This window comes from Typopeltis vanoorti, chromosome 7 (assembly GCF_054136105.1).
Source record: "Typopeltis vanoorti isolate ZY-2024b chromosome 7, IOZ_Tvanoo_1.0, whole genome shotgun sequence".
NCBI classification, from domain to species: domain Eukaryota; kingdom Metazoa; phylum Arthropoda; class Arachnida; order Uropygi; family Thelyphonidae; genus Typopeltis; species Typopeltis vanoorti.
In genome coordinates, this window is record NC_143555.1 from 105050102 (window position 1) to 105063495 (window position 13394).

At 37.2% G+C, this 13394-nt stretch overlaps 1 protein-coding gene across 1 annotated transcript in view; it reads right to left on the reverse strand.

Moving 5' to 3' along the window:
• Positions 1-13394, reverse strand: part of LOC150104937 (uncharacterized) — a 352647-nt gene that overhangs the window by 77483 nt on the left and 261770 nt on the right. Inside the window, exon 12 of the mRNA XM_090395091.1 lies at positions 2271-2416. Within this exon, the coding sequence (XP_090251217.1) occupies positions 2271-2416 (146 nt within the window). The remainder of the gene's footprint in view (positions 1-2270; positions 2417-13394) is intronic.

Sequence of the window (13394 nt, forward strand, 5' to 3'; positions counted from 1 at the left end):
TGTTACTATAACTTTACATTTACTGACATTGAACTGATAGCCATTTTTACATGTCCACAATTACAGCCTATTTCAAAAGTGCTGCATGTCAATTGCATTCTTGATTACTCTGCTTATCTTTGCATCATCAGAAAATAACTATATATATCACCTGCTAAATCCTTAACCATATCATTAGTCATAACAATATAATTCAGTCTTTACACATTAATGACTGAATAACAATGGACCAAGAACTGATACCTGGGGTACACCACTAGTCATCTTAAATATTGTAGGCCCACATCCCCTGTACATAATTTTTTGACATCTGCCACTCAGTCATCCAAACTAGTAATTTAAAATCCGATCCTATATCCTCCAATTTATGCAACAGCCTTCCATCCTGAATCTTGTCAAACACTTTAGTAAAGTCCAAAAGTATAGTAGGGTATCTATTCCTTTTGTCTAACTCACAATTGCAAAATTATTATGAAATGTGAGCAAATTACTCAAACATGACCTTTCCTTAGTAAACTATGCTGGTCATTGCAAAGTATTGATTCTCTGTTAACCCATACCAACTTTTCTAAAATCTTCACCACTTCTCCAAAGATATTGAGAGATTGATAGTGAAACACGTCAGTTTTTGTACACCCTAGTGCAATTGGATTATGCTATTAGATATAATTACATAGATCATCTATCTGATTACTATCTAATTAGTAATAGCATCTATCTCATACCATTTGGCTTAGTCTCACTCTTATGGCCTGTATATTTTCATACTACTATTTGAGCATTTTATTTAATTCCTCTACATTCATCAGCAATATTCTGCTCTGCTTCCTGTCTTGTCAGTCCTAATTGTCCACTTTAGCCATCATTTTTTAGTTATAGCATACCAGTTATGGTATTATAACAGATATACTCATTTATAGCATAATTTCTTTATAAACAAATAAAATATGAGAGAAAATGCAAATTATAATAAGTCTGTTTCGATCAGGAACATGGATTATGTATAGCTGCTAAAAGAAGAAGAAAATCTTCATAGCCTGTGATGATAACCTGACATATTGTGACTAAAAATTACTTCATATGCCACCTTCACATTGAGAGCATCGTGTGGAGTAATACATACATACATGCATGCATACTCAAAGAATATGCACTAATTCAACATTCTGACATTGCAAACTACAACATAGCACTAAAGTAATTAATCTATACTAGCCTGATACCTTGTGGGAGTGGTATCTCTAGTTAACCTCCTGTTAGTGAACTTCCTCTTTCCAGATACTTATAAAATCAGAATAGACTGATTATGCATCTGATGATAACCTGTGATGATGATGATAACAGGTTATCATCTTTGATTTTGTTCCATCCACTGTGCTCTCTTTCATTCTCATGATCACTTTTGTTATCTAAGTCGTCATGCTCTTTCTCGTGTAAACAATCATGCTTGCTTTTCTTCTTTAATAACCATATTCTCCTCATAGATTTCAGCACTTTGTCTAACATTCACTTCTCATTCCTTACTCTTATTTAATCATACCTCACAATCACATTTCCTGAAGCTCCAAACCCTCTCGCTTCTCTTGTTAAATTCTCTTGAAATGGAGGTGTTCATACCATCATGTCAAACTAAGTGTTTCTTCAGTTCATCCACTGAAGATGATCGTGATATGTTATTCTAATTTATTAAATATATAGGTAAGTAAATCTGGTTTAATTTATTCAACCCATTTTAAACATCTCTTTCTTCTAATTCTAGCTATTATATCTGGACAAGAATTCATTATCCTATCTCTTCTGACACACCATCTCCAACATTTTCCTCAAGCATATTTTGCTACTTGATTTTTGTTATCTCTCAAGTATTTCAATCACATTCTTTCTTCCATATAAAGTGACACTTTCCATCATCCATTCCAGTAAGATTTCCTTTCACTCACTCACTCACTCACACACACACACACACTTTTATCCTGAAACCTGCATACATCACACAAAGATTCATTGTCAAACCCTGAGATTGACATGGTCCCTTTAGATTTTCAGTCTAACTTCCAACTTTCTTTTTTTTTTTTTTTCATTAAACAAATGAAAAAGAGGTCAGCATTAAATATTTTTGCTTGCACTATTCAAATACTTTATGACCATGTGAATAATGACTATGTTAAATCACATGTAACAAACTTCCAGTTTCAAAATTTAATGGTATTTCAGTATTATAATCAATTTTATATTAGTATATTCATCAAAAAAAAGTGAATTACACTTACCGAAAAGCCAGCAAGATGATCCCTATAATCTGGAGGTGAAGGAGGTATAGAAGGATTGCTGCTTTGTGATACATTACTTTCTCTTGATACTGAACCTCTTTTCCTATGAGATTTATGGCGACCACTTTGTAATGAGATATTGCTTCCTGGATTAATAAAGATATTATAAATATCTTTTGTATTTTTAAATAATTATAAATTATTATAATTATAATCTTCAAATAATTATTTATACTAAGCTGGTAATTGTAAAAAACAGCATAAATAGCGAGGTCTATATAAGATTCTCATAGTTCAGCAATGAAATCACTAATAGATCAGTGAAGTACAACAATAACCTCACCTGGTCAAAAGTTAGTCCACCTTCTTGTGGTATGACTCATTTTTGCCAAAGAAGGTTCTGGAAAGAACAGCAAATATTTCTACTGCAAAACCATATACTTTCCTGCTTCTTAAATTATTACCATATCTACACAGGGAAGTTTGTTGTTCTTTCCTGCTTCAATACTGTATTTTATTTTGTGGGATCAAAGCTTGGTTACTAGGTCAAAGATAGATTACTGAGAGGCGACCTTTGCATAGCAATATGGGATTTAGCCACCCAAATTGTCTTCTGTATTGGCTTAAACCAAAAGACAATAATGGTACAAGAAGATGAAATGTCATGCCTGCTAGGGAATTTCCCAGTTAATCAAGACCAAGGTTTTCACCAGGGAACCAAGGCTAACACTGCAAAGTTAGGTAATGGAATAAACTCCAACTCAGCATCGGAAGAATTCAACAGAGGCACCAACAATGTGAGAAATATCAACAGAAACGAAATGGAATTGGCTGAATAAGAGTAGCAAAAGGGTATACTCACTAGCAGTCTACTCTTTCCCATTTCCTCTACACTCAAGCTTCTCATGTCACACTTACAAAAATGAAACACCCTGATGAATTGTTCAATGAATAGTTCCACTACATCCTCTGAAAAAGTTATTGCCATTTGCATTTGCATTTATTATCATCTTACTATAATAATTCTGTTTTCTATTTGTCACATATCTAAAGAATATTTTCCTTGGACTGATTGGTTAATTTCTGTTTACACTGCACTCCTTTTGTCATTATCAATTGAGTCAGATTTCTGGCCTGCTCTTTGTACTACTGATGAAACTGATTATTAGCACTATTTGATTTATTATTATTTGAGACACCACCAGGGAGTCCAAAGATGCATCAAGGGAGGGCACCTCTGCTCTGTAACTCTGTCTCCACCACTCAATCCACCAACTGATCAGAACTACACCGACGCCATCTCCCACCGACAACCACCACTAGTATTTCCACAGACAATCACAAACATCCATGCCCATGACAGGATTTGAACCAGCAGCCTTTTGGCTGGAGAGCGGATATGCTAACCACTCGACCAGCCAGGCTTGCCTTCATTGTGTTCTCCTTCCAGACTGTTACTTAATTCCTTTATTCATTCATTTTATCATAACTCATTCAGCCTTTTGAATCTTGGAATACATTCACTTATTGTTAAATAGCTCTTTTAGTCAGTGCCCAAGCAGCATTATCTCCTTTCTGCTCAACTCTTCATTCCATGTATTAAGTGCAAGCAGTCTCGTATCATCACTGGCCTTATAGTTTCACATCCTTTCCTTAAACAAGTTTCATATGGCTGACACAGTAAGCCCTCTAAGTTGTGCATGCATGAGCATTTATTTATTTTGTGTGGGGTTCTCCCCTTTCCTCCCCATCACTTAGGATTAAGCCCTCCTAATGAGGAATTAAGTATGTATTTTATGATAGATCCATATGTGTGTGTGTGTGTTCAGGGGGACTGGTTTGCCTGAACAGGCATGTATGAACACACACACACACACCTACCTGTTAAAAATGGAATGCACATGCCTAGTAACTGTGCATGCAAAATGTTTGCTTTCAGAATTTCTGACTTATAGTCGATAATTTTTAAACACAGCATAAAAATGAATTATATGATAAATCCCATTTCTCATTTATTTTATTTAGTAATTTCTCCAGTGTATCCAATGCACTCCAATATTACTCTGACTTTAACCGAGTGGTTTTCAAACTTCTTAAACAGGCACCTCCAACTTTTTTTGTAAATAAAATAAAATAAATAAATTAGTAAAATTAATAAATAAATGTAAAAAATAAATAATAATTATTATTATCATTGCACCCTCCGTGGAGTCAACACGCTCATCGTGGGAGGTTCATTCAACTGACAAACATATTTATCATACTGAATCTTAAAATCCTTAACATTCTTTGCATTAATAACACGTTCTAGTAATGCGTTCCATTCACTGACAATTCTCCATGTAAAAATTCTACTACTCACACCCCTCTTCACCACGCTCTTACATAATTTCCAGGGATGGCTCTGGTCCCCCCCCCCTTTCCTTCTACTCTTTTCATAATTCCATCTGGATTAATCCAATAAAATCCTCTCACTAACTTAAATGTCTATCCTATCATCTCTTTTCCTTCTATCCACCAAACACTGCAATCCACATTTCTTCAGCCTCTCTCCATAGCCAACATTCCAAAGTCCTGATATTGTCACTGGTTTATGGATCATCTCCAATGTTTCCACATCAGATTGAAAACCAGGTGACCAAATCTGAGCAGAATAATCCAAGTGTAGTCTGACCAGTGCTTTATACAGTGGTACAACCATCTCCTCATCCCTACATGTTAGAGTACTTATTATCACAGTGGCACTATGATGTGCAGCTTTTGCAACATTTGCAATATGCTCTCTAAACTTCAGTTTACTGTCAACCATCACTCCCAAATCTCAAATCTCATCCACTTCCTGCACTATGCCATCATCAATATAGTACACAACCTTATCTTATATTTCTGCACTCCAAAATGCAACACTTTGCACTCATTAATAATAAAATGACAACCTCACTCCTTCCAAGTCAAAAGTGTATTTAAATCTTCATGAATGGAATTAACGTAGACAGTTATAATTATTATTATTATGTGACACCTCCAGGGAGTCCAAAGACTCATCGAGGGAGAGTGTACCAACAACATCGAACAATTGAACTCCTTCCAACTACTAACCGTGCTCAAACTTGCTTAACTTTTTGCTTTTTGCGAGCCATTAGTAGCATAATTCTACCCAACTTTGAATAATCAGCAAACAACGGAAGATCCCCAGTCAGTCCACATTATATATCATAACTAATCATAAATGAAGAGTTAGTTGCAATGAGTGAGATCTCATAGTTGCACGGAGTGATACATAGGGCGAAGCGGCAGCTGGAGCGATTGCAAAATTGTTTAATGAGTGCATCAGCTAATGAAAAAGCAAATGTATGATAAGAAAAATAAGAGTATGATCGGGAATGTAAGAAAAATGAAGGAGCGAGTGTTGTTGTACGATGATTCATTAGTAAGAGGTGTAATAGATGAGAGTTTGTTAAAATCGTACTTACCAGGTAAGAAAATTAAGGATGTAAGTGAGTCTATTAGAGTGTAAAAGCAGAAGGTGAAAGAAATGATAATAGTGGCAGGAACGAATAATTTAAAAAAAAAAATTGTTATGAGAGAGGACTTGAAGGAATTACTAGAGGTAGCAAAAAGAAAAGAGTGAGAGAGTTAAGATAGTGAGTCTGTTGCCGCGGTATGACAGAGAAGAGTTGAGGAGGGCCATAATTGCAAATGACTCTTTACGGAGATTATGCAGGAAGAGTGTGAAGTTTGTGGATGTGTAGAGTGAGTTTGATGGGCAAAAGGATTTATACAAGATGGATGATTTGCATCTGAATGGATTTGATGTGCGGAGACTGGAAAAAGTGTTGTTGAATGAAGTGAAAGTGAATGTGCAGAATCAGGGAAACTAGAGTTATTAAAAGAAGGCGGGGGGTGGATATGCAGACTTCAGGGAGGCAGTTGAGTGCAAGAATGTGTATAATATGCCTGAGCTAGTAAGAAGGACAACAAATCAGAGTGGGTTAATTAGTATAAGGCATCAAGATGGGGGAAAACTAACAGGCTTCTGCATTTCATGTATACTAATGCCAGGAGTATTAGGAAACAAGAAGGAAGAATTTTTAGCCTTGGTTGGCTCTTCCTAGCCACAGGTCATTGGCATTAGTGAAATATGGCTGACAGAAGATGATATAGCTAGTGGGATAGAATGTGAGGGGTATAGTATGTTCAGGAGGAACAGAGAGAATAAAATGGGGGGAGGAGTGTTATAGATGATAGTTGATGAACTGCAGGATAGAGAAAAGAGCACATTTGAGGCTATTTGGTGTGAGATTGAGACTAGCAGAACAAAATATACAGTTGGATGCTGCTATAGACCAGGTGATGGAATAGATGGTGGAGTTAGTATGCATAAGCAAATAGATGCAATGAGTGGAAGGAGGGTAATTATTGTGGGGGATTTCAACTATAACATTGATTGGAAGAAGGAGAGGACACATGGGAGGAAGGTACTGAATTTTATGCAGTTATTAAGGGATAACTATCTGCGAAGCATGTAATGGAAAATACTAGGGGTTCGAGAGTGCTTGACCTAGTAATTGCATCTGAGAATTTTACTGACCCTTGTGAGGAGTGGTTTCTTTGCATGGAGGGTGGTTGAACCATGGAATGCATTGCCTGATGGAGTGGTGAGAGCGAGAACGGTCAATGAATTCAAGGAGTGGTATGATAGACTTTGTGTTTCTTAGGGGGGGGGGACCATCCCATGATGAGTCTTGATAGACTTTGTGTTTCTTAGGAAGGACCTCCCACAATTAGTCTTTTGACTCCATGGAGGCCTGAATAATAATAATAATAGTAATGAATATGACCATGTTGCCACCAATTGGTAATAGTGATCATAGGGTCTTGATCTGGGAGGTGGCTAAATGTGTGGAATTTTCAATTAAGACAGGGTACATGTGGAATTACTGGGCTGGTAAATATGACAAGCTTAGGAGATTGCTTGGTTCAGTGCCATGGCTTGTAAAACTGCAGGGGCTGGATGTTGATAGTGCATGGGAGGTGGTTAAAGAGCATTTGCAGGAGGTAATGGCTGACTGTGTACCTAGAGTCCAAATAGTAAATCAAGTAGGGGTTAAATGGATGAATAACACCATTAAGTTTGAGCTGCAAAAAAAGAAACAACTGTGGAGGGAATTTAAAGAGAAAGGTGACCTGCAGGCACACGAACAGTATAAAACACAGGCCAGAAGGGTAACGAGTGTGTTAAGAAAAGCAAAAGCGGATTATGAAAGGGAATTAGCCATGCAAGCTAAAGAGAATCCCAAACAGTTTTTTCGATATGTTGCAAGTAAAAGAAAAAAAAATGTATATGGCAGAATGATTTTAAGGAATGCCGATGGTAAGAAGGTAACCGAATCAGCTGATATAGTGGAATTACTGAGCGAGCACTTTACAAGGGTATATCATCCAGGCGGTGAGATTGCAGGAATGAATAGTCTATTACAAAACATCAATGTCAGTACATCTGTGGGAATGTATGGTATTCCAGCTCGTGTCGTACGTGAAGCAGCTATAGAATTGTAAGTGCTCTTGACTATTTTGTTTAATTTGAGTCTAGGGTCTGGGTAAGTCCAAAGGGGATGGAAACAGGGGAAAATAGTTCCACTGCATAATGGAGGTTCCAAGACTGCTGTTGTTAATTACCGACCGATCAGCAAATGAGGAGTCGTCAAGGTCTTGAAGAAAGTAGTCAAGAGAAAAATACAGGGATGGATAGATGAAAATGGGATTCTGTATGGGGGACAGCATGGATTTGTGAAGGGTAGATCATGCCTCAGTAACTTGCTCACGTTTTATAACAAGGTGACGGCTGAACTGGATAAGGGTAATGGGTTTACAGTGATTCTGCTGGACCTTGCTAAGGCCTTTGACAGGATACCACATGGAATTCTAATCAGTAAACTGCAGCATATGGGGATGGATATAGGGTTGGTGAGATGGATACGAGGGTGGTCGATGGAGAGATATCAGAGAGTAGTTTATTCAGGAGTAGAGTCCAAAAGATGGCCTGTGACTAGTGGTGTGCCGCAGGATTCTGTTCTTGTACCACTACTATTTAATTTGTTCATTAACAATATAGGAAAGGATTTGAGAGGAAGTGTTCATTTGTTTGATGATGATGCAAAGTTGGGTAGAACAATAGTGATTGCACATGATGTCAAACTTTTGCAAGATGATTTGGATAGTTTGGAGGACTGGGCTAAGGAGAATGGATGTCAATTCAATGTGGCTAAATGTAAGGTTATGCATTTTGGGGAGAAAAGATTAGGAGCAGTATACCACAATGGTGGAACTGTACTCCAGGAGAATGATGAGGCCAGGGATTTGGGAGTGTTGGTGGACAGGGAGTTGAAATTTAGGGGGGCACATTGCAAAAGCGGCTAAATCAGCTCATCAAATCACTTGGTTACTGAAGAATACTTTGACGAGCAAGGACCAGCAAGTTATTGTTCCTTTGTGGCGAGCGTTGATAAGACCCCATCTAGACTACTGTGCCCAGATTTGGGTGCCAGAGTTTCTTCTTGATGGGGAGAAGGTGGAGAGGATCCAGAGACGAGTGACCAAGATGATAGCATGGCTATGGAATGAACCTTATGAGAATAGGTTGAAGATTTGTGGGCTATAGAAATTGGTTGATAGGTGGAAAAGGGGTGATATGATTGAGACATTCAAATTACTAAAGGGTTTCTTTTCCATAAGATTAATTCAGAGGATATTTTTGAGAACAGGACTGGTGGTGGGAGGTCTAGGGGTCATCCATGGAAACTGGGCAAGAGTGTGGTTAGCAAGGGTGTTAGAGCTAGGTTTTTAACTTGGAGAGTGGTGAATGAGTGGAATAAGTTGCCAGAATCTGTTTGTGGGTGCCATGACTGTGAATGAGTTCATGGCAAATTATGATAGATACTGTGTGAATGTCAAATAGTTGTTCTTGACATGATGTTAGGGCCTCCCTCGATGAGTCTAAGGACTCCTTGGAGTTGCTCGTAATAATAATAATAATAATATCATTTACAAACAGCAGGGACCCAAGAACAAAACCCTGGGGTATGCCACTGGTTACCCTCCATTTTTTTTTGTTACCAGCATAAACAACTTTTAATATCATTCAGAGAGCCAATCTCCGAACCATCTAACCAATATGCTATCTATTCCCTTCCTTTGAAGCTTGTATACCAACTATCAAATGCTTTTGCAAAAGCATTTGATAGTCCAAGAATCACTTATCTAACACACTTATTACCTTACCATAAAGCAAGTAAATTGCTAAAACAAGACCTGCCCTTTACAAATCCATGCTGACCATCATGAAGAATGCTATGTTCATCAATTCAATCCTGTATTCTATTTCTACCCAATCTCTCCAACACCTTGACTACAATTGCAGTTATACAGACTGGTCTGTAATTGGAAATTTCTGTCCTAGACCCATGCTTGTGGAGTGGTACTATATTGGCCTTGGTATCCGGAGAGTTCATCGAAAAACAGTTAATTGAAAGACAATTCGTTGAAAAGGCAATTAATCGAATAACAATTTCATCAGAAATGCAATTCATAGAAAAAAAATTCACCAAAAATTTTAACTTTTCGAAAATGTTATGATAAAAGTGATCCATTTAGAACAAATACTGAACCATGCAGAATGAGATAGCAATGGTACTTTAATAGGGAATAATTATAGAACAATATGGTTTTTTATTGTCTTTCTTGTCCGATAACTGTTTTATGTCTGTTCACGGGAGTGATTTGCCTGTTTCTGGAAGGGAAAGCCAAGCCTACGCAGGCTCAATTATTGACTCGTGGTAATATGACTTCAATACAGCAATTATCAGATGAATTTCACTCAGATTGGCCATTTGAAACTTTTACAAGAAAATGTCGAACCATTCCAGTTTTCAGTTCAGCTATATTCGAGGCAACAAAGAAACAACTTGTCCAAATTATGTAATACAATAACTCTCTGACTTGGCAGAATTAGTAGAAACTATTGGTACAAGAAACTGTCTGCACGGTTCAGTTTTTGTTCTAAATGGATCACTTTTATCATAACATTTTTGAAAAAAAATGTTTCAAAATGATATTAGCAATTCCGCTTTGGCTGGATCAATTTAATGAAATTTTAGTTAAAATTTTCGGTGAATTGTTTTTTCGATGAATTGTCTTTCAATTAACTGTTTTTCGATGAATTTTCATGGAACCTTTGGCTTTCTTTCCACTTTTTTGACCTAGGGTTTTTTGAGCATGTATTTTATTTTAGTAAAATTATGATGTTCTTAGTTTTTGATAATACACAATTCTACTTCAAACCAAACTAAAAGTAAAATAGCACATAGACATATTTGTTTTAAAAATTACAACTTTTAAACTTCTAACATTTCTAACTTAGGATATTAATAACAATAAAAATATTCAATGAGACAGCTAGGTTTATTTTTCCAAACATGAAGTGTTGTAATGTTATAATGTATTGAAATAAGTGGATTCATTATTGATTATATGGAGGAATTATGTTTGAAGATACAACCATACTGACCTTTGCTTCAAACCCCCCTGGCAGAAAGGGGTTCCCCCCAAGTGTGGTATGCTCCACAGTTTGAAAACCACTGCTCTAACCCATCCTATCTTAATTCACTGTAATTAGTTATGTTTAGCCTGTGCCACACAGACAAACTAAAGCTGATGTCACAAGTTGCAGAGGCATATTTGTTTAGAGTATCTACCATCAAGACAAGAGTAAATTAAAGATGCCAAGAAACTATATTCTTGGTTTAATCCTTTATCCAAGTGTAAGCAAACAAAGTTTGTGCCTGAAGTAATTTCAGTAGCAGGCAACTCGTATGTAGAAGCTAATGACTTCACATCAATTGCTTTAGTATCCCATAATGCAAAGCACATATTCTTGGTTTCATCCTTTATCCAAGTGTAGGCAAACAAAGTTGCATGAAGTCACCTCATGACTATAAACAAGTAAAAAAAACTTTCAATATTCTAGAAGTACTTTAAATATTACTGTAACATTTATTATTATTACCCAAGACCCCCCCATGGAGTCAAAGACTCATCTGGGAGGTCCTTTTATCATACACACAGCTAATCATACCCTGCTTTAAACACACTCAAATTCTCTGCAGACACCACACTCTCAGGCAAGGCATTCAAATCATTCACAACTCTACATGAAAAAAACCTGCTTCTCACTCCCCTACTCACACCCTCCTTATACAGCATCCAGGGATAACCTCTGGTTCTCCCCTGATCTCTCACTATTTTATGTAGAACCTCTCCAGCATTGATCCTATAACAACCCTTTAAAAACTTGTAGATCTCTATCATATCTCCCCTCCTCTTCCTCCTGTCCACAAGACTCTGCAAGTTGCATCTTCTCATCTTTCCTCATACTTGACATTCCAGAGGTCAAAAACTACCTTAGTCAGTTGCTTCTGGATCCTCTCCAACATCTCTTCATCCTTCTGAAAACCAGGTGACCAAATTTGGGCACAATAGTCCATGTGTGGCCTAATCAAAGCCTTATACAATGGAACAAGAATCTCCTTACTTCTACAAGTCAGTGTCCTCCGCATCATTCCCAGAAGCCTTTGTGTTGTCTTCACAATTTTGGCTATGTGTTCCTCTAAATTTCAGATCCTTATCCACTATCATCCCCAGATCTTTTATTTCCTCCACCTACGACAATATATCCTCAACAAGCATAAATTCTACATCCCATCTTTGTTTTCCAAATTTTAAAACCTTACATTTTGCAACATTGAACTCACATCCCCATTCCCAATCACTCAATTTATTCAAGTCTTCTTGTAAGGCCATAACATCTTCTCTACTCTTCATGGTTTGTCCCACCTTTGTATCATCTGGAAACAACTGAATATCTCCATCCAAATCTTCACCAATATCATTAATATACAAGTTAAACAGTAATAGTCCTAAAACACAGTGGTGTGCCCCTGAGGCACACTACTAGTAACTTTCCTTTTCCTGGATATCACTCCCCCATACACAACTTGTTGATACCTATCAGATAGCCAGTCTCCAATCCAATACACTAATCTAATATCCAACCCCATCTGCTCTAGTTTGACTGTCAACTTATCATGAGGTACTCTATCAAAAGCTTTTGCGAAATCCAAGTATATTACTGTGTATCCTTCTCCTCTGTCCAAGGAAGCAGTCACTTTATTGTAATAAGTAAGTAGATTACTAAAACATGACCTCCCTTTAGCAAATCCATGCTGTCCATCAAAGATTATACCTTTGTTGTCAACCCAATTCTGGATCCTAGTTCTCACAAGCTTCTCCAACAACTTAACTACAACACCTGACACACAGACAGGCCTTGAATGTTATCACCTCTTTTATGAAGTGGCACAATCTTGCCCTCCTTCCACTCCTTAGGAACTTGACTGAGTGCAAGACTCATTAAAAAAATATGTCAAGGCCGGAGTCAACTCCTGGGCACATTCCTTCAGAATACATGGTGATATATATATTATCAAGTCCCACAGCCTTATTTACATCTAGTTTGCTCAACTCCCCATACACCTCTTGCTCACTTACAGTCACTCTCTCCTCCCCATCATCAACTGCTCTCAATCTCTCCATGATGTCACATTCACAAGATTGAAAGACCACTATTAATGCTCATTAAGTATCTCCACCACACCTTCTGCAACAGCTGTCTTTATACCATTTTCTCCAAATCAATGTCATCCTTTCATAATCATTCTTTCTTTTGCTGGTTACATATCAAAAGAACTCCTTAGGATTCTTTTTGGCTTCATTAGCTAATTGCTGTTCATACCTCTTTTAGCTACCCTCACAAACCAAGTCACCTGCCTTGTCTGGTCTTTGTATTCCTCATGGAATTGGTTATTTCCACTTCTATTATGCTGCCTCCATAATGCCCTTTTTCTCTGTATTGCATGCTTAATCTCTTTATTCATCCATTTCAAACCTACCTTATTTAACCTTCTAACCTTTGGAATACATTTAAACATTGCATCTACTAGATAGTTTTTGAAAATCCCCCAAGCTGCATTGATCTCTTTTCCAGCTAACTCCTCATTCCATGCTACA